Here is a 22,909-nt window from a genome sequence, read left to right as displayed (position 1 = left end):
ATAGTGCCCTTTTCTTAAAACCGTTTTTAAAAATTTATCTCAAAGAACGACATTGTTTAGAATTTTTTTTTATTTCAGGTTTATAGTCGCACTGACTACTAAGATCATGAGCGACTTGGCAGAATTACATTTATATTATTTAGATCTGAACGTAACACTCTACGTAAAACGTCATAAATCAAACAAATACAATATAAATTTACTCACTAAAATTTAATATCATTATAAATAATATTTCCATAGTTGATAAAATAATTATGCGAGATTAAACGTTCCAGCGCTTTTTTAACTGAATGCACGTCTTTCGTTTAGCATCATTTGTAACAGATTTGATTAAAAATTTAAAAATCTGATCGTTAGCGATAAATTTTCCGCGTGCATTGTAAAAGCACACAAGCAACGCAATGCGTAGTATTTGTTAATTGTGTAGAGTAGGGTTTTGACATTGACATAAATTTTAATGGAGTTCTCACGCGCGTACGTGGGACTGTGGAGTGGCGATCAATTTCAAAATAAATTTTAATGAATTATACGCGTACGCGCAGTTAATTTTAATACGCGTGTTACGCGTATAATACAAACGCGCGAGTATCACGTGATAAATTTTACGACTATTGATCATTATAATTATCTCTGAAACTGTTTTGTTTTCGAATGAAGTGTCCCGTATTGCGAATCCATTATTAAAAAGCGCCGAAACGAATCTCCCTATACAAATTTTCAAAATAATCGGGTAAATATGGAATCTTTTTATTACACATGTTCAATACCACTAGTATACACAATTGCTATTCAGGAATAATAAACAATAAATATATAACAATAATAGAAAGAAATTTTCAAATAGAAGTTTGAAGTAAACAAATATAAATATATTTTCAAATGCATAAATAGTATAACAAAGAGGAAGTAATATAAAAATAATATTATACATATATATATATCATAAGATAATTAAATAATATATGCATATATAATGTAAAAGTATATGAGAAAAATATATGAATTTGAAAAGTATATACATATAATATAATATGATATATACCCATAAAGAATACAAAAGAATAATTGTAAAGAACATATAAAATTATTTATAGAAATTTCCACAAGCAATAAATATCCTGCGGAAGAAATTAAAGATAAGGTAAATGAAGAATTTCATAAAATTTATTGAAATGTCGATGACGATATAAGAAAAGGCTTATACTTTTGCCTTCCAGAAAAACTGAAAAAAATACAATGAAGGACAATGACGGAAATACTAAAACATAACAAATCAATCTAACAAATATAAGAAATATGTTATACTATATTATAATTTGTAAGTTTCCATGAACTTCTATGTATGTACATATGTATGTTAGCAGTTTAATTTTTCGAAAATCAACAATTAACCTCGATGGAGTCTAACCTCATTTGAGTGGCTATAATTAGAAAAAATAGATCTTTCTCTAAGAAAGTATTGACGAAATATTAATATATTAGTGAAGTATAAATGGTGAATAAATACTGCTGTTAAAAGAAAAAGAACTATTGAAATATTTCGGAAGAAACTGCTGCTCACGAGTATATAACCCTGATTAAATCTTCGATCAAATGGCATAACACGATTTATGTTTTGTTTCAGAAAACGAACGGCGACTACGATTGATTTTACGAGATCCCAAGTCGATATTGTGCCACGTCGAAATCGGAACTCGGCTCGACTACGATCTCATTTCATAGAGCCGACTTGTTTTTCCATCGTCGACGACGCAAAATTATTTAAAAAGAAATATCATTCTCAACAGACCATGACCACCGCATCGATCAACGACAACGTGTTCGAGATCCGAAAATTAAACCAATATCTCGGAGCCTTCGTAGGTGAGCTAACCTCTTTTTCATCTTTGTCAAATTCAAATTCCTAATACAACAATCTTTTAAATTGAAGAAGCTTTCGATCATCTATTAAAATTGTAAGAAATTTGTTTTAAATCATTGGAAGTTAGTTCTTGATTTGATTTGTCGAAACAATAAATAATTTTTTAAATTTCACAATACAAATGTCAGTTGTTAATTCTCCATCTAGATTTATTTGTATTATTAACTATTTATAGCTTTTATATTTCTTATAAAAATTATAAAAGAAGTTGGAAGTATTGTTTTCTTCAATTTTTGATTGTATATACTTGTTAGTAAACTTGGATTTTTAAATATTCTGACTGACAGTTGTATTAAATATTTTGGAATAAACGAAAAAATAACGATACGAACAAATGATTAAATTATGTATTATCAGAATTAAGTTCTTTCTTATTTTTAAATAGATATTTTAAGAATCCAAACAATATGGTACCTAACTACGTGTTGGCATATATTTTGATATACCTCATTTGTTTACTTATTACAATTGTGGTACTTTGTATATTATACCTTTATATAGAAGCTTCTATGGACACATGTCTGTGAATTTCAAGTAACAGAATCTGTAACTTGTAAAACGATTCATCAGATCGAAGAATAAGGAAAGATCATTTTTAAAAACTAAATATTTGGTCTTGCTAGAGAAATTCATAAACATCTTATATTAAACGCATAATTATTTTATTGCAATATCTTATTGTGCATTTTATTTTATAATATTTTTCAACTTGTACAATATAACTTTTTTATTCGTGGTTCAAATTACATTTTTGATTTTTCATTTCCTTGAAATCTACTATTGTATGTTACAATATGAATAGTAATGTAAATATTTGTAAAATGCTGTCCGTATTTTCTTTTGAAGCTTTCTGGTAAAAAAAAGCTATATAAAGAATAAGATGTCCCTTTATCTTCCACTAATAAATCGGTTTTCTTAATTGAATCGTCTGTTCTAACATTTAGTACAAGAAATTCCATATTTCACAGTTTAACTCATACTAACTAAATAGCTCATTATCATATATATACCAGACGACTTCCAAGTTCGTTACTATACTGCAGACGATTATGCAAATTCATATTCTTGTAGACTTAACTAAAATAATAGCACCTAAATAAATATTCGCTTCATTTAATAACAATTATTAGTATGAATAATTTGCCTTAAATATTCCATATATTTTTCACATTACATGCATTTCGTGACATTTATATAATTTTAATAAATTTTGCATAAATACATAAACATCCACAACCTGCTTATCACGCATAAACTTAACATATGCATGAGAACATCTGTATATGCTTAACCACCTAACGTCCGTCAGATACAACCGACTTTGTCAACAAAGGAAAACGCGTGCACAAAACATAGCACGTTGAGAAAGTCTGACCCACTGTGCTCATCATCCAATTTTCCCTTTTCTCCTCGACTCTAGAAAAATTAAAAATGATAAAAAGACACATTTTTCTTCTACGAGTGTGGTCCTCGTCAAGATTCGCGAGTAAATTAACCGCAAAACACATAATTAGCGCGATGAACGGAAAAACAAATGGAAGAAAGGAAAGAAAACTTGAGGGACGAAAGAAAAGAGAAAAGGGGAATGAGAGAGTTGAAAATTGTGTTTTTTGGTAAAATTTCAGCGTCCCTGGGCGGTTTTGCGCTTGGCATCTCACTAGGTTGGAATTCAAAGGCTAGTGTTGTACTGAGGAATTATTTCGATGCCACTGTAACTGAAATCGGATTGATCGGGGGCATTTTAAATGGTGGCATCTGTATAGGAGCGATATCGATGATGTTTATTGCAGGACGAGTCCCTAGAACGAAGATCATGTTCTGGACGATGCCGGTTCTTCTTCTCACATGGATTCTAATGATCAGCCATCGTGGACAGAAGGTTAGTGTGCGATGATCTCATTTCAAAAGTGCAATAAAGCTTACCCTATTACATATGATATATAGTATAATATATATTATTATACTAGATGCGTATTCAGTCGATCAGTTTTGTGATACACATTGTACGAAATGGACATGGATTTAGCAAATTCTTACTGTTTCTTAGATAAGCTCTTATTAAAAATTCGTATCAATAAATAGAAAATTAAAACAAAAAAATAAAATGGTTTCTTTATAAGAAGGAAGAAGAAATTTAGAAGAAAACTATTGTAGCTTGTTCCAAAAATTGTAGAATTAATCAAATAATTTCTGAAACATATTTTTATATTCTACGTCATGAAACTAAAGGAACACTTAATAAATAAAATAGTCGTTCGTTCGAAAAATCTAAGTCACCTATCCTTAGTCGCAAGAAGTCGGGCGAGGAAACCAAATTGATCGGAAGACCAATGTGTACATTGTACAGATATTGCAGTACAACCATTTTCATTTATTTTGAACTTTGGTTCGCTCGTATATATACGATCGTATACGGACGGCGAATTAGGCACATCCGATATAACCGTAGCCTAAAAGAACAATCACTTTTCTGATATTAAATTTCACTTGTTCAAATAGACACAGAGATCAAAGATAGAGATCAAAGATAAGGATCAAAGATAGAAGTCAAAGAAGTTGCCAGTTTACTTTAATATTTAATTTCCAATAGTTTTTTAATAGCTTGTATATAAATCTTCAACGTGAATTCTTATCATTTTCATTTGCGGTTATAGTTTTACATATAATAATAATTATTATAACAGAGAGAACCATCTGTCACTAGCAGACGTTCTGTTCGGATTTCAGAATATTCGGATAGTAGAAGACTACTGTGTTTTAAAATTTTCCGAGTTTTATAAAAGTTAAGAGTTCATAATGAAATCTACCTGCTAAATTTTAGCTGAAAAAATATGTTTGAAAAAAAATATATCTACAGAGTGGCCCACAATTTATGACACGAATATAGTTAAGGAAATTCTATAGTTTAAAATAAGATGAAAATCAATCAAATAAAAGATATATTTTGGAGACTTGTCAAATGTACCTGTATTTGAATAATTCTTCACTGGATGGGAGTAGACAATTGGCAGATTATTCTACAAATCGAAAAAAAGTCGAAAATGTAGAATGACTCGTTTCGTTTTCGAAAAAATCGATTTTGTCAAGTAACGCAAAATTTTGTCAGGGACGTGTACAATTTTTTTCCAAAATATAGCTCTAAATAAAACAATTTTATTCTATGTTTTTGATTTATTTTCACATGTAAAATAACTTCTTGCCGCTTGCTCACTTTCATCTAGTAAAAAATTTGGCACATTCACGTGTACTCGAAATTTTCAAACTCAATTTTCTTGAAAGTGAAGCTTTCAACGCAATTTAGCAATTCCTGATTTTCGTACTATTTCGAGTCATACTTGTAGAACCTACCGATACTGTTTATACTATAAATTAAAGATATTCTGTGTAAATATGTATGTAAGATTCTATTTTGTAAATTCCATTTTCACTGTTCTCTTGCACAATAATTTGTTAACAAATAATATATAAAATATTATAAAAAAACGTTAGCTCTGCGAATTCTTTGACACATTAGGATACATATTTTTGAAATGTAACACAATTTATTTATTTTCATTTTTAATAAGGAAAAAGAAATTGAGAGATATCAAATATAATATTTGAAAAATTACGTACACGTGTATATTTACATGAAATAAAAGGAGGAAAATAATAGGTTTAATGTCATATTAATATTTTATATTATATTCTAACATAAAGTATTTCTTCGGGATGCACAAGAACAAAAACGCAATTGCGTCAACAGTATACTTACAATAACATAATCATAGCAACGTAACGTATATATCAATGGTGAATTATAATTATTCTTAATGAATAACGATACTACAGTACTTAATTATTATTCCAACTAGACGAGTTGCATATTTTACAGTAACTTAAATTGAAGAATTAAATAACTTTTTAATTTGTTCAAAATAAAAGCAATTGCTATACATAAAACAATAATTCAGTGATAAGAAAGAATAAAAACTATATTATATAAAATGGAATACTGCATAGGCAGTGGCAAACATATGAATAGGTACTTGTGTTTATTTAACTGAAACTATATTTTGTACATATCTCATATATCAGCTTCTTAGAAGCTAAATTAAGCTCAACTCATTTTTAATTTCTTGATTTCATTCGATATGTACGTGAATAATATTCAATTCTCAATAAACAAATGTTTTACTTCCATAAGGTTACTCATTTCAAAAAGATTTCGAAGTAAATAATACATATTCATAATATATACATACATAAATAGTATACACAGGGTGGTTGGTAACTGGCGGTACAAGCGGAAAAGGGGTGATTCTACGCGAGAAAAGTGGAAAATATAGAATAAAAATTGAAAAAATTTTTTTTTTTAATTTTTCCATCGAGATAACGATCTACAGTGAGATCCGTTATAACGCACCGCACGCGTACCGAGCGAAAATTAAAGTTGATTTTCTCGAAAACAAAGCCTCAAACGAAAAATTTTTGTTCTATATTTTCGACTTCTTTTTTCGAGTAGAATCACCCTTTTTCCGTTTGTACCACCAGTTACCAACCACCCTGTATATCACTGAAGATGTGTATATCAAATCCTTTGTTTTATCATTCTTTTTAGATAACTTACAACAAAACAATATTTTTCTTTCAAACTTTTTGGGATATTACGTTTGCAATATTAATAAAATTATGTTTCTAGGTTGTATTATTCCTTATTGGAAGATTTATTTGTGGCATCTGTGGCGGTGTATTCTGTGTTCTGACGCCGATATACGTGGCCGAAATAGCAAGCAAAGAAACTCGAGGGCGTTTGCTCGCGTTCTTTCAACTTCTTATTAACTGTGGCGTGATGTACGCTTTCTACGTAGCTCACGCAATCACTGAAGTTGAAACTGTGTGGAGGTATACGAATATTACACAATATTTTATCTGTAATAAAAAAAAATTTGATACTTTTATAATTAGCATAATTTTTTTTTTAATTTATGACATCGTTACATTTCATTTATCAGTAATTTTTTATATCCATGGTTGTTATTACATTTGTGTCACTATGTTGATTCACAAATTTTTCAACAGTGTACTATCCCTGGCAATAAAGTTTCGATCACACGCGATAGTACCTACTTATTGTAAACCAGAAATACTAAAATTTGCATATAAAATATCAAATTTGATGGTATAAACCTAAAATGCGCGGGAACTTTAATCGGCCAACAAAACAAATAATCAAAATTTTCATTTATTATCAAGAAGAAAATAATTGTTAATAAAATCTGGCACGTTTTCAAATGATTATTGTATATCACGAACGAAAACTCTATTCAGAATTACTCTTTTCCTCGATAATATTTTGTTTATTTACTATTTTTTATTGAAACATAAATGAAAATCGTAATTTTTTATTTCACATCACCGAGTTAACTTTCATACGTGTTTTATTTTTGTACCGTTCTATTTTATATTTCATATGCATGAACTTTATATCTCTCATACACAAATTTCAGTAGATTTAGTTAGCTCAATATTGTTACGTTTGATTGAAAACTTATTGCCAGAGGTAAAATTAATTCTCTGCAATGCTATATGTATTTTCGACCAATCGCGGGGAGATGCAATCGCGAGGAAACACGCCAACGGGAGTCGTAAATTCCCGTTACGATTATAATAATCGACGCCGCGAATAGATCGATCCCCTGATTTCCGTTGAGATAATAGGGGTGGTTAAGGTAGTATAACGCTGCGATTAACAGGCTTTATATTAACAGGATTAACAAACTTTATATTTCCAACACTTATGGGGTACACTGTTGAGTATGTATTCAAGGAGAGTAACCTGGTAATGACATGTTGATTATTCTAGCGATGAAGAATAAGTAAAGTACAGTGACGATGCTGTAACGGAGGAAAGCTAATGTCTAACGCACGGGACTATCAGATTTGTTGATGACACTTTTGGTTAGGAAAGTGAGCAGTAGACATTGTTTCTGATTGGATAAAAGAAGGTTGGTGGACTAGGAAGGGTCTTAGCCGCCCTCGATAGAAAGTTGCTAGTGTGAAGTGTCATACGTGAAAAAAAACTAACTTTCCCGTGTCAGCCGTAGTAGACAATAATCTTTAGAAAGCGATTTAGAAACAAGAGATATTTGTTCTGTCTGAAGGACCTTAGCTAGCAAATTACTGAGATTTATGATGGATCCTTGAGACTATTGAGAGTACGCAGTAAGGATGAGCGGACATCTGGTTCCCATCTTGCCCGCGGTGTGTGGCCTGGTCTAGGTAGACTGCCGCCCGACGTGACATCCTCCCCCCGTTACCCGTAGAGGGTACCGATCAAAATTCATGCAAAGGTAGAATTAATTGAAGCTGCCGCCCGACTCTTTGTTGATTGCTGGTTGTCCGCATTCTGCTGGATCGGGTTGGCTCGATAGTAGGGCGAGCTGCGTGGCACCTCGATCCACGATGCTCGTTGCCGGATGAATTGTGGTGGTCTGGATGAGGCCGTCGTCGCCAGGGTGAATTCGATGATACGGCCGAAAGCCCGTTGCGTTCAAGATATGTTGTCTACCTTATAGGTTACCTCGGCCCATGAAGTACCGTGGAACATCTCGGCCTAGAAGGTGTCGTTATACATCTCGTCGATTTCACAACGGCAAGTTAAATTCGCATGTAAATGCGTTGTGGAGACGTGATGAAAGTCTATGGTTGATTGGGGGGCAAGGCTCCCCTCGCTGACCCATCCGTATCGCGTCTTCTTGATGATGCTTGGTGGTTGGACCGGCGTGGTCCAATTATCCGCAAAAGGCAAAATCAGAGACTTATCCGATGTAGTGATCTGTGGGCTCAGTGGACAATCGTTGAGATCCGAAGGGGTGTTCTGAAAGCTATCGATATCAGTGATTAGTCACGATGGCAATAATGTAGATATTATTTCGATTCGGGTCACTCGCAGGTGCGACCCCTCTGGGCCATGGAGAAGGAGGAATCTTCACGTAATGTCCCGGAGAATGAATGAGAATGTCCGATACGATGTTTATGGCAGGTGTTACATATGACGTTATGCAGGACAAGTTATTAACCGTCGAAGTTTGGTCGAGGAACGCCTGTTCCTAGATAATTCTATCAACGTGGATTTCGGAGAGTCTGCCGTAGGTTTCGATTCTAAATTGGCTTCGGTGTCCTTGACGTTACTCTCTTCGTTGTGAATTACAGTTACAGAGCATCGCCCATTCTGTAACGGATTCGGAAAGATCAATGTCTGCAACGGCTTGTCGCCTGGTGAGGTTTTCTCTCTCTGCCGGTCCAGAGAATCGTGCGGAGTTGTCTTCAAGGCGCGTGAAGACGATGAGTTGCGAGTTTCATGCAATGAGTCGCGCGTGTTATGCAACGAGATCTGCGTGTCAGGCGACGGTATCGGCGCTAGATTCGACGCGAAATTTTCCGTCGGCGGAGTATGACCGCTGTTGTCCTGGACGGGATTCAGTTCCTTCTGGTCCAGAGAATCTTGAGCGATTGGCTGATTCAAGGCGTTTTGTGGCGTTGAATCAGATTGTTGCGATGCTAACGATATGAACGTGGTTGTCGTCAGGTCGTGTATAGGTGACACGTTGTGAGTGTCACGCGATAAGCTCCGCATATCGTGCGACGGGATCGGCGTTCGAGTCGATGCGATGTTCTCCGTCGGCGGAGTTAGAATAGCGTTGCTGGTTTTACTTAAATTGTCGTTACGACCCTGAAAATAATTAGACGGGTTACTGCTGTGCTTGGGGGTCGACGGGGCAACTGATCGCTTGCCATTCATGAGCTCCCTTATTCTAATGTCCAGGGAAACGGCAGCGTTGAACGCTTCTAGTTCCTGTTTGACGTTTGTTCATCTGGATCGAGTTCATCTAACTCTTATTGGAATAGGTTAAATCGTTCCAAACCATTCACAAGTAGAGCATGGTATGATTTTAAATATTCAACCTCTTGCATGTTGGACTGCTCGTATTTGTCGATGGCTTCCCTTGTGATCCTTGGAATGCCTTCGAACAGTCTATCGCGCTTTCTACGTATGCCGTTGGTCTTTGCTGGGGTCGGTATGATTATTAATGTAGTTAGATTGTAGTTATTCTAACCTTTTACTTATTGAATGTCCAGCTACGGCGGGACGCTGCCTGGGAGCGTGTCTCGACCGATGGGTTATGCCTCTTCGAAGATAACGTTCCTGACGTTACTGACTTCGATGGAGTGATAACGCTTCCGTTGCTGGTTTGATGTAAACACGTGGCACTGTATGGTCACTGGTAAGTGCACCTTTCACTGGCACGTGATCCGGCTCGAAGGACCATGTATTTTCGACCAATCGCAGGGAGACGCAATCGCAAGGAAACACGTCAACGGGAGTCGTAAATTCCCGTTACGATTATAATAATCGACGCCGCGAATAGATCGATCCCCTGACTTCCGTTGAGATAATAGGGGTGGTTAAGGTAGTATAACGCTGCGATTAACAGGCTTTATATTAACAGAATTAACAAACTTTATATTTCCAACACTTATGGGGTACACTGTTGAGTATGTATTCAAGGAGAGTAACCCGGTAATGACATGTTGACTATTCTAACGATGAAGAATAAGTAAAGTACAGTGACGATGCTGTATCGGAGGAAAGCTAATGATGTGTGTGTCTAGCACACGGGATTATCGGATTTGTTGATGACACTTTTGGTTAGGAAAGTGAGGGCAATAGACATTGCTTCTGATTGGATAAAAGAAGGTTGGTGGACTAGGAAGGATCTTAGCCGCCCTCGATAGAAAGATATTTGTTCGGTCTGAAGACCTCAGCTAGCAAATTAATGCGATTTATGATGGGTCCCTGAGACTATTGAGGGTACGCAGTAAGGATGAGCAGACATCTTGCCCGCGGTGTGTGGCCTGGTCTAAGTAGAGTGTCGCGCGATGTAACACTATATGATTCAAAACAAGTTTATTTTCACCCATTTTATGAAAACTCGTTCCATCGTAGTTGGTTGTGTAACATTGATGCAATTTCATTTTGCCTCAATTTAACACTGCGATAAGTAAAATTAAGTGGTTTATTCGCGATTTTAATTGACAAAGTTTAATTAAATCGAAGCTTAAATTGCACGATTATATAACGCACGATTATGCGAATTTTGCTATGCTTTACTGGTCAACGTTGGTTTGGAAGTGTAGTATTTTCGTAATATCTGATATTTAAAAACCTTTAAAAATATATGACTGTAAGATGAACGAGCTTAAAAATGTTGATTGATTTTTTGTTTTCTTTGTTATTTGTTTCAAAGTTCATTCATGCAAATTATTTTTCACGATTTATGCAATTTAGTCGCAAAATACCATAAGAATAACTTTATTAGCTCGGAATATAACATATTATACATCAACTGATTCGTTAAAATATATAAGATATTTATAAATCACAAAAATATATAAATTATTTTACGGAAACTTGTTTTTATTGAGAAAATAAACAAAGAAATCATGTTGAAGTTAACCTAGATTTTTGTATTTCATTATAAATATCAGAGAATTGGCATACTATTAATAGAAAAAACTGTTAATAATTATTTTTCAATTATTTCAAATATTAAAAATACTAAACAAAATCGGTTTGTCAAAAACTTATATACGTTATTGCACAAGAAGAACTAATTTCTTAACCTCGTTTTATTAAAAATGAGTAGTTAATTGTCTGTTTCCTGATAATAATTATTAGGATTGATTAATTCGTCAAACAATCCATTTTAACATTGTCTTTTTGTTGGTTGAAATACAATCAATATATCTGGCACAGTAAATATTTCAGTAATAATAATTTTTGTAAACTAAAATACTAATTGCCTGTGAACGAATCAATTAATTAATCAATGTCGCATTTTTTAAAACGTGACTTTGTTAGAAATGTGTCCATAATTCTACTACACTAACTATTTTGTTCAAATTTATATAGTGACTCAAGAAAGGTTTGAAACAATTAACATACAAAACTTTTATGTATATAATTGTGAGTTTTAAATAAAACATTTTTAAGGTTTCTTTTTAATTGTCGGTTTAGAGTTGCATCAATATCTCCAATTACTAGCAACAACATTTTTAACGTTATAATATGAGACAACTAGCATAAGTATATTGCTCAAATTTGAAAATGTATACAGAAGTTATAAAATATTTACTGCAAACATATATTTAGTAAAAAATTAGTATAGTACATGAAAATGCATCAGACATCTTAAGCATAATAAGTGTTACAGATGATTCCATTAAATATTGTGTCGTATTAATTTATTGAATAATTGATTGTTTAACTACTTCGAGAATTTCTGCATTGCGTACGCTTCTAATAAATATTTTACAACTTCAATATATATGTTCACATTGGTTTCAAATTTTACCGATAATTATGATAGTCCTATCTTATTACAGTGCTAGTGAAATTTTAAAATGATTTGTGTAACATACGTAATATATTCATAGAAGTTTTTGTCAATGTTTAAATACTTTTGCGAGCCACTGTATATTCAGAAGAACAATAATAAAAACATTAGAAATAAATTCTTCCTGTTTCTTTCAAATTACTCCTTCAAACAATCCAAGATTTTTTCCTCTCAATCGGGACATGTTTTATTAAATGAAGGTTGATTTGAGCGGTTCGATTTCTCTGGGAACTGCATGTAAATTAATTCTTTTTCTCGTAAAGGTACAGCGCAATTTGTGGGCTCGCGTGTCTTTCGATCGCGCCAGTAAAATTATTACCTGAGAGTCCGCTCTACTATTTGTCGAGGAACGACGAGATCAATGCAGAAAAGTCCTTGAGATGGTATCGCGGCGATACTTACGATGTCCAGCACGAAATCAGCGAAACGAAGCGTCTCATTCTTGCGACTAGCTCGAAAAAGGTACAAACAATCGATTTCTTCTTATGTAAGCTAATCATTTTGTGGAATAACAAATGGAATAGATTGGGATCTATTTTTTGTGGAAAGTTGAAAATAGGCATAATCCGTTCCTCATCTAAATTTTTTATTTTAGAAATAATAAATTTTAATATATTATTAACACATATAATAACATTATTTGATAGAAATATTTTGTTATTTGACTTTATTACATTTGCGACTATTTTAGCGATTCCATAAATCACAATGTATATACAATTAGTTAAAAATCTATATACAGTATTGAAAATTATAATAAAAGCGGCAGTTGTACAAATTTGTTTGGCATATTAATCATCACTTATATTAAAAACGAAGAAGTAAAAGAATATAAAATACAATGTTACAAATATTACTTGCATCTGTTCTATTTACATGAACTCATGCAAATCAACTTCATATTATAATTAATATATTGTAGGTCAATGTCAATAGTGCTTACTATGTCCTTGGTGTTAATTGAAACAAGTACAAATTTTTAATATCACAACCTAATACGTTAAAGGAACCGCAAGACAGGACATGTATAACTTTTATTGTAAAAGTCTATTAAATATTTTACAACACAACATTTCTGATGTAGTTCCATCCTAAAATTTTTGTGAGGTAAATGTTTTAGCTTGTCCAATTGCTTTCATACATATATTAATAATAATTGTATTGATATGTAAATATACATAATATTGTCGAAAATATAAACGATAAGTACGATATTAATTATCGTCAGCAGCTTTTTAGTTCCTTTGATAAGTGAGATACTTTCATGATTAACTATTGTATATACATTATGTACCAAACACTTGTTTATTTCTGACAAGACATAAGTCACTTTGACTGCCACGCCGAAATCACATATTTCGCTCAGAACGCCACGGGAATATTTTTATTATTCAAAGCATATAATGGCAAAATAATAATAAATTCATAATGTAAGACAACATTTTTCCCTAATGGACCGTTTATCTTATTGGTGATCACGGGTGACCACCGTGGTGCCTTGGTAACAGTTGATAGCTACATATTATAACAAGGCTTCGTTTATTTCAACAAACCATTCGCATTCGTTATTTAGTCGTAAGCAAAACGTCCAGGATATAACGTTTAGAAGATATTAGTAAACAGTATTTGTTCACTCTATATATAATAGTAAGGTGGAGAGACAAGCGTGACATTTTTACGATTTCGATGAAACATTCGGCTAAAATTGTAGAAGTCCGCAAAAAAGATTATGTTTGTAATAAACCAATGGTAGTGGTAGATTACAACAGAGGAAAATGTGCTATAAATTTACCAGATCAAATGATAGCATATTCTACATCATATAGAAAAATCCTCAAGTGGTATGTAAAATTAGCTTTAGAGTTATTGTTGAATACATCAATTTCAAACGCAATGAGACTGTATAAACAAGCAACAAAAACAAAAATCAAGGTGTCAGCTTTTAAAATGGCACTCGCAATGCACCTTACACAGTGCCATTCACCAGAACCGTCAAATATACTTATTCGGCAAGGATTGCGACACGAAATGCAGAAGAAAGAAGGGCAAGCGTACCTGGCACGAAAATTTTGCAGAGAGTGGTATAAAAAATGTTAACCAATTAGGATAAAAAATTGCTAAGAATCAGAGGAAAAAAGTAACCACCTATTGTCCAGATTGTATTGATGAGCCACATTCATATTTAAAGTGATTTAACACAGTGCACTGCTAGATGCAAGATTTGTTCTCATTTTTTTTTTATTGATATTCTAATAAAAATGTTTAATTGTTCAATGGGACACTTTTTATTCCAAAGCATCTTCTATTTATCGGTTATATTCGATTTTCATTCAATTTTTACAATTGTAAGAAGTTCAAGCGCTCCGGCCACTAATGAGCACTGTGACGTCACAGAAGAAACCATAGCCGGTCATATATGACCAACGTGGCAGTCAAAGTGTTAAGAATACACACCAGGTTTTTGTCGCATTTCCTATAATTTAACAAAAAAATGTCTCTGAAAGAAAAGTTAATTAGCTTCGACTTGTTAGAAGTTACAATAAAAAATGTTTTCCAAAATTTCCTTTTCCAATAAAGAATCAGTCATCTCGATTTTTGCAAATTGTACTTTGTATTTGTGATTTGATAGAGTTGTAGCTAACACCAAGATGAATTCAACGATGTACTGCGCTATGACCTTCACATGATCTTGACTTCAGAAACTTTAATTCAATGATTAGAAACGCTAATATGGAAAATTATTTTATTTAAGCCAAAGTTTCTGAAGTCGAGGTCACATGAAAGTCATAGTATAGTAGATCGATGAATTCCACTTGGCGTCAGCTACAATCCTATCCATTTTGCAAATACACAGTGCCATTTAAAAAAATCAGGTTGATCTTAACTTTTTATCGAAAATGCAAGTCACGGCTAATTAATTATTATGTCAAATATTTTTTCTTAGATTATTGGATATGTCACACAAATAGTTGATATTTTAAGACTGACTTTGTATATTAATCTCAAACAATTGAAGATTTTCTAATCTATATAAGACATCAACCATATATTTATGCGACTCAATTTTTACAATATCTTGCTTTCCCAAATTCCTAGATCAGTTATTCATATATTTTTTGCAATCTTTTAATTTCAATTCAGTCAATAATAATGAATCATTTTATTCATGTTAATTAATATCCAAACATACTCGAACATAACGCCAATCGCTATTTCCGACGCTAAGATTTGAATTGTTTCCAAATTCTGTGCTTAATTACTAAGTAATTACTAAGTAATTTGAATTGTTTCCAAATTCTGTGCTTAATTACTAAGTAATTATTACCTGATTTTTTCGATATATCAGTTTAGCTTGAAGTTGGTAAGAAATCGCCGAGTACTTCGTTCCATCGCAACTTGCTTTGGAGTAATCCTGGCCCAACACTTGTGTGGCATCAATATGATGATTTTCTACGCCCTGATCCTCTTCGACACCAGCGGTTCCGGTGAACTAACCGGAAGCGAACAGACGTTGGTCGTCGGTGCCGTTCAAATATTGGTATCTCTCTTGGCTGCGTTCCTCGTCGACGTACTTGGACGACGAATTCTCCTCACCCTCTCCTCCCTTCTCATGGGATTGTTCCTTATACTGCTAGGTAAATACCATTCTCAAATGCATAATGTAGCGAAATCGGAAATATCCTTGATAGAACAGCGTTTTGTAATTCATGCTACTCGAAATATCATAATCTACTAGCACTACTTTATAATTGTAATTCCACTCATGATATTTCATTCAGAGGGATAATTTTTCGGGACTTTGATTCTTCTTTTGTTGTAATTAATTAATTTTAATTGTTATTTCACTTAGATAAATAATATTTTTATTATCTTTATACATAAGATAAATTATTGAAGTAACTTGAAATTTACTACTTACGTTTAATTTAGTAAACACAATAAAATAATTGCTTAAACTCTCTTTAGATATTTTTCACCATTCTTAAGGTATTTTACGAAAAAGGAAATTCTGAATTTCTTTCGATCTTTCGAGAAATATCTGAAAAACGGTGAAAGGTAGTTGAAGAGAGTTTAAACAGGAATTATAATGTTTTCTTCTATTTACTAAATTAAAAAAAAAGATTTTGAAACATCCATTATTTTCGAGTTAATCTCCCCCAACATCTCCTAACAAAATTTTTTCTTGCTATACATGCTGAAATACTTCTATCTACCCTCTTCTATCTGCTCTCTCTTCATATCTGTAAATGACTTCGTGAAGTTCATTTACATGAAAATTATTAATATTAAGTTTAATTATAACAGTAATAACAATTCCATTAATGAAATGAATAAATATTTGCATTTTATTTTTGTATATTTTTACATACCAAAGAGTTACGTAGGTAGCAAACGACAAAAATAATAAAAACCATTCTTTGTAATTGTTACAGTAATCATATTCCTCATAAAATTATTTGAATTTGAAACAAAGATATTCGCCACACCACGCACATTGCATTAAAGTCGGCGTTTCATAAATATGTACTTCATTTTGGTATAACCTTCTCGCTCCTAAAGTAGCAGAACTGCCACTGCTGACTACCGTTGCTGCCACAAGTTAAATAGAAACTATATGTATATGGAATTAAATATAAATTGGATATATAACATTCGCTGACACTAAAGTACTTAGTGTTACACATAAGTTGTTGAATTTGTCTTCAAAATGGCTATCATTTGCAAATAAACGAAATGTAACATTCTATTTAAAAAAAAACTAAGTTGATCTTTTTTCTCGTTAATTTTTTTCAACACAATAAAACTATTTTTACTATACATTGCTGCCTGTCAAACTATGCAACTTTTCTAGAAAACATTTTTTCAAATGTTGTATTACAACGGAAATATTTCAGGTGATAAAGTTATATGCCCTGTATATTTTTTATTTGTTTCTTCTTATTTCTGACTCGAGAGAGATTCAGAAAAGATATCTATTTATTTGTCTGTAGTAAAGTGACATTGCCTTTGAAACATGATTTTGTCAAAAACGTAACATCCAACGCAATTTTGTCATTTTTGATATTCTAATTATTCTTACTATTCTTATTTTGAAGCATAGAATTTCCGTAACTTTACCTGTGCCATGAATTATTGCACAGTATATACTTACTCCTTGATGTAGAATTTTCGACGTTATTTTACGTATTAGTTTTATTTTCATTGGATGCCATTACGCTTTATCAATACGATTTTATATCGTAAATAAATGTCGAACTGAAAAAATCATCTAAAATTACTGAATCAAATATATCATTCTTTTCATTGAATAATTGAGAAATTTTCGATATATGTCAAAACACGAATGGAACTCTGAATAATATAAGTTTGAATGAATTATAATTTCACACTACGTTATTTTCACCGATCGATTCTATAATTATTACTTGTTCTAAATTAATTAGACCGATGCGTGATTTAATTAGTGATAGTTGCCTTGAATAATCGATGCTTATTACGTACATGTACAATTTCGTTTAAATCATTTTAGTCTATTTGGTATAAATATACAACTGATAAATATTGTTCCGTGTGATTTTATTTATTCATAGCTGATGGAGTTTCTTAAGAAAAACTGACTCGTTCAATGGTCGCATCTATGATGCTAGCTGGCTTCGGTCCAGCTTAAAATACGACCTCTTCTGCGATACTTCCGGAGCAAGCTACACAATGCGTATTAAGAAATCAAAATAGACCGTGTATCGATTGTTGATTCAATCGTTCATAGAAAATTTAAAAGAAAAAACGTATTTCAACTCTTTGACATAGAACAACTGTATTCTGTGTTGTTTTTGTATCTATTATATATTTATTATACGTTTTCATCCTTTTGTGTTATGCTCTTATTTTGTGTATGCTATAAAATTTGTTCAGAATATTTAAATAGATGAAAATAATTCTTAACAGGAATGGTATTTAAAGTGATGGTTCAAGGTTGTACTCTTTTGTAATTAAATATCGGAAACAACAGAATTTTTTGCTTAAACACAATTACAAATTTAGAAAACAAAATATTACATTATTTTCGAAAATCTTAAATATTTGTATTAATTTTTTAAGATTAATTGACCATTCTTTACACACAATTCAAGTATACAAAGTATACCATCAAACACCTACATGCTGATGAAAACATCCATTTAAAAAAAATATTCCTTGGATAGCCATATATTGTATTTTTTACCCTCACCGCAACTCATTAACGTGTTAAAGAACTTACAACAATTTAAAATCTGGATAAAAATATTCATTCTTTCCAAAAAGGAATATCTTTTATTCGACGTTGTCTACATTTAATTCAATCATTATACATCACCATATTTCCAAATTCCGTAATCCAAGCGTACAGGATTATGTCAGACGGTGGTACAACCGAGTAGGTGGATGAATTTACGTACAAAAATAAGTCAACAATATTATGTTGATTATTTACTCCTGTTCAGTCCGAAATTAGCCAAATTTAAGTTTATTCGTTAAATCTTCAAACTCTATTTTCTTGAAGACGAAACAATATATGAAAAAATTGTATTCTATATTTTCGAGTATTTTCGACTTTTTTTTTCACGTAGAGTCGCCCATTTGTACCAACTGTCTGGCATTATCCTGCATATTTCAATATATAATAAATATACCCAACAATCAATATAAGGAAAAGCCCATTAATTTTATAAAAATAAAAAATGAAATATTGGTTTTATTATGGAAATATTATTTGCACTTAATTGGAGACTTATAAAGGCTCGATAAACAACAATCGACAATTTAGATCCATGTAGGAGGAAAGCCATTGATTTTAAAGAAATACTTGTAATACACGTATATCATAAGTTTAGAACATGTTCACAGTATAGCAAATCATGAAGCAATTAAATGATACTTCTTTTCAATTTAACTTGTCAATACGATTCAACAAAAAACAATCAACAAGCTAGATTTTAGTATTTAAAACACGTATTGGTATTATATACATTTTTTAAATTCACAATGTGTCATACAGGATATGACAGGATATATGTTATAATCGGAGAAGGATTATTGTACATTCAAAAATAAATAGAAAATGTGGAACAAACTCTTTTTGGTTGATGCTTTATTTTCGAAAAATCGAGCTTGACCACGCTTTATAGAAATTAGTATTTGAAGAATTTTCGAGCTCGATTTTCTTGAAAATGAGACTTAAATACTAAAATTTTATTCTATGTCTTCGATTTATTATTTTTGCACATACAGTAACCTCTTTGCGATTGTGGAATTGCGTTCAATCAAATCCGACAAAGCTCATACGTATTTGACAAGTTTTCCAGTTTGAAATCTTAAAACGAATGAACCATTTTTATTTCAGATTTTCCACTTACTTTTACATCTAAAATAATCTCTTGGTTAATTGCATCACGCGCTCTGCCACACTATGCATACTATAATGGCGGAAAAAAGAAAGTTTATAAAACAGGAAGTATAAATAAACACCATGATTTTACAATATGAATTTATATTTAATATGGCTAATGAATAAATATAATACATACCTACTGTAAAATGGATGACTGTTCCCAATATGGTAACAAATTTTTAGTACAAAAATTACTAAAATTTATACCGTGTCAATTTCAAACTTTCCTTTGTCCGCCAGTATATACAGCGATTAAGAAATATATTTGTACACCGTTATATTTCTTATATGGTTTATATACTGATTAATTACGACCATATATTAAATTTTATATATTAAATTTCATATGATTACAAAATATTGATACCATAAAAATTAAATGTAAGTAGTGGTAAAAAAACGGTTCAGTGGAAGATAAGAGTATGTGTACATAAATTGCTTTTTGTATATATACAGTTGTGTTATATAAAGCGATCAAATGTATTTAATTTAGCTCAGCCTGATTGAACGAACCGTGACAAGCAATCTACAATCAACATTAAATTACCAATCGATATCTCGTTACTTTTTACACCCTTTCTTCTGTCTATTCCAGGTTGGTTCTTTAGCCTACGCGACGCTGACCCCGAAAATGACGACATTTACTTCTGGATGTCGCCCACATGGATCACTCTGATCTTTGCCTCGTTCAATCTAGGTCTTGGACCAATTTCCTGGTCTCTGTTAGGCGACACGCTTCCGGAACAACTGAAGACACCAGTGGTCTCCGTTGCAGTTGCTTTCGGATGGTTAATCTCGCTGATGGCCACGCTGACTTTCGACGAAATGATCATTTCCCTAGGTGGCACGAAAGTCATGTGGCTTTCTGCCGCCATATGCTGGTTAACAGGCCTATTCTGTGCCATCGTGGCTAAAGATAACACTGGCAAAAGTCTAATAGAAATCCAAGAAAACTTTCGTATCGAGTCTAACAGAGAACTAGCGAGAACCTGATAGTTGTTCTCTAATTTTTATTACAATTAGGATTTCTTTTAGTCGTATTTCGTATTTTGAATCTTGAACGAGGTGAAAACCCACCTTTTTTGTACTTTATTCAGATTCGGTCAAGAAATTACGTGTTTTTAACTATCTTTAAAGACATTTTGTAGTTAAAGCAAATAGAAATGGATCTCTGTATAATGGATTGCGGATTTTTATGCAGTTTTATAGTTTTAGGAACACAATTGAGGAAACGGAACTCAATAGATTTATTTCACCCATTAGATATTATTATGAGTACTATACTTCGGATATTTTTATACATATTTATATATTATATGTATTACTGCATCTTCGGATTTCCTATAAATGCATAAACATTCGTAGTCTGATGATTGGTTTATAAAAAAGTATGTATAATGGACACATAGTAATTATTGGTTCAAATAAACCGCAAAGACGTTACTGTTTAACTTGACTCTTTCGGATTATTTTTTCATGCCTTTTACACTTCCAATTTACTTACTCGTGGCCAACGATAATTTAATTTTTTTATTTCGTAAAAATTGCTAAAAATATATGATTCTACCATTCTTATACTTTTTATAAACGCTTGAAACAATTTCAATGTAGAATATTAATTAAAATAATATTTCTCTATTTTCTATGATCCAAATTACTCAATTTTTTCTTTATTTCTGCTTCCTTTCGTTGTAACAGTATTTATACAATTTTAATAAAAAAATATATCTATCTCTTTCTATTCCTTTTTTTTCACTAAATTTTACTGAACTTTCATCCAGAAGGACATATAATTAGTGGCGACCTAAATTACTTATCTGCCTCCTTTGGCACAAAAAGATATATTAACTCAATCTTACCTTTACGAAACTTTCGGCAATAAATTCGGTAAAGTGTTAAAAGCATTTGCGCATAAACTAGCAAGAAGTAGCAGAAATACTGTGGAAGTGTTGATAATACACATGACGTAAACAATTCCCCTCATTTTTATTGTATTTTCTCTAGTTTCTACACTTCGAACCGTAAAATGTTTCAAACTGAGGGAACTACATACCGTTACTTTGAACGCCGCTGAATCGTAAACCTTGCAAGCAATTATTTGCTTGTTTGCTTGTAATTGTAACTTGCCATCGTTGGATTTCTTCATCGAATTTATTCAAATTATACGGTTCGTTTCAGCGTATCCTCGTTCAGTTTTTGCTTTTTAATCGAAAAGAAAAATTAATTGCGACGCCAATACTACGAAATAATGATAATAACAGAAAGTATCGACATTGTAAATTGTAATAAAAGAAAATAAACGAAAATGATTTTTTATTCGATACAATAATTTTATCGAAAACTAGTAAATTAAACAATCCGTAAAAAATATTTCTGACAAATTCTCGAACTTCTCATCCAAGATTAACATATTGTAATGGATAATAAACTCGGCTTTCATTTTCATCTTTCAGTTTCGTTCTTTTGTTTAGCGCATTATTTAGAATTGCAAAAATTTTTTGTTAGGCTCTCAAGAGTCAAACTGATCAGTTTAACCTTTTGTTAATTTCTTAATTTCACTATACAAATACACGATTAATGTTTAATTTTCAAGAGACAAATAACTTATTTTCATAAACACTGTGAAAAAAGGGTGACACAAATAATAATGAATGACAAGATGAATTTAAAAAATAATGTTTGTAACATTATTATTTTTCTGTACTTTTCAACTTATGAAGTTGATCAATGTGGCTCTTGAACGCTTCATAGGACAAAAAAAAGTATCTACAAAAATGTTGATCCTTATATCGTACACCTTATATATTTTCCATACTATTGTATATGCATTCTATGTGTTGTTGTGCTTTTAAATTTTCTGTAAATACATAATAACCCACAGTCTAGCAACAATCAGGCAGTACAAATATTTCAAATAATAGTAGATTCAACTACGTATTCAACGGTTAGTTTCGAATTATGATATTCTCGATTCCTGGTCTCGAGTTTGTCAGCCGTACGGTCTCAATAGGTTAACGAGAACACTTATCGGGCTCTGTATCGAATGGAATGGCTTGCGTTTGTTGGCCGTCGTCCAAAAAGACGCCAAAGAAGATTCGCGGACGTATTTTGTTTCGG

General features: G+C 32.1%; 1 protein-coding gene across 1 annotated transcript; it reads left to right on the top strand.

Moving 5' to 3' along the window:
* Positions 1–698: 698 nt before the first annotated feature.
* Positions 699–21,248, top strand: LOC117238878 (facilitated trehalose transporter Tret1-like). Its single transcript, XM_033504088.1, has 7 exons — positions 699–733; positions 1,628–1,866; positions 3,550–3,803; positions 6,606–6,808; positions 12,627–12,825; positions 15,710–15,998; positions 20,388–21,248. Exons 2-7 carry the CDS (start codon positions 1,794–1,796, stop codon positions 20,783–20,785), a joined length of 1,416 nt encoding a protein of 471 aa, XP_033359979.1. The 5' UTR covers positions 699–733; positions 1,628–1,793; the 3' UTR covers positions 20,786–21,248.
* The last annotated feature ends 1,661 nt before the right edge of the window (positions 21,249–22,909 follow it).

Source organism: Bombus vosnesenskii, unplaced genomic scaffold (genome assembly GCF_011952255.1).
Source record: "Bombus vosnesenskii isolate JDL3184/JDL3185 unplaced genomic scaffold, Bvos_JDL3184-5_v1.1 scf7180000013678, whole genome shotgun sequence".
In the NCBI taxonomy this organism is placed as follows: Eukaryota; Metazoa; Arthropoda; class Insecta; order Hymenoptera; family Apidae; genus Bombus; species Bombus vosnesenskii.
The sequence above is the reverse complement of the archived record's forward strand: the minus strand, read 5'-3'. Positions and strand labels throughout refer to the sequence as shown.

What these genes read in the sequence shown, in the direction of transcription:
- LOC117238878 (XM_033504088.1), top strand. Translation starts at nt 1,794, where the DNA reads ATGACCACCGCATCGATCAACGACAACGTGTTCGAGATCCGAAAATTA. An exon ending in TCAGCCATCGTGGACAGAAG is followed by an intron (nt 3,804 to 6,605) that starts GTTAGTGTGCGA and finishes TTATGTTTCTAG; the next exon opens with GTTGTATTATTCCTTATTGG. An exon ending in TTGCGACTAGCTCGAAAAAG is followed by an intron (nt 12,826 to 15,709) that starts GTACAAACAATC and finishes TCGATATATCAG; the next exon opens with TTTAGCTTGAAGTTGGTAAG.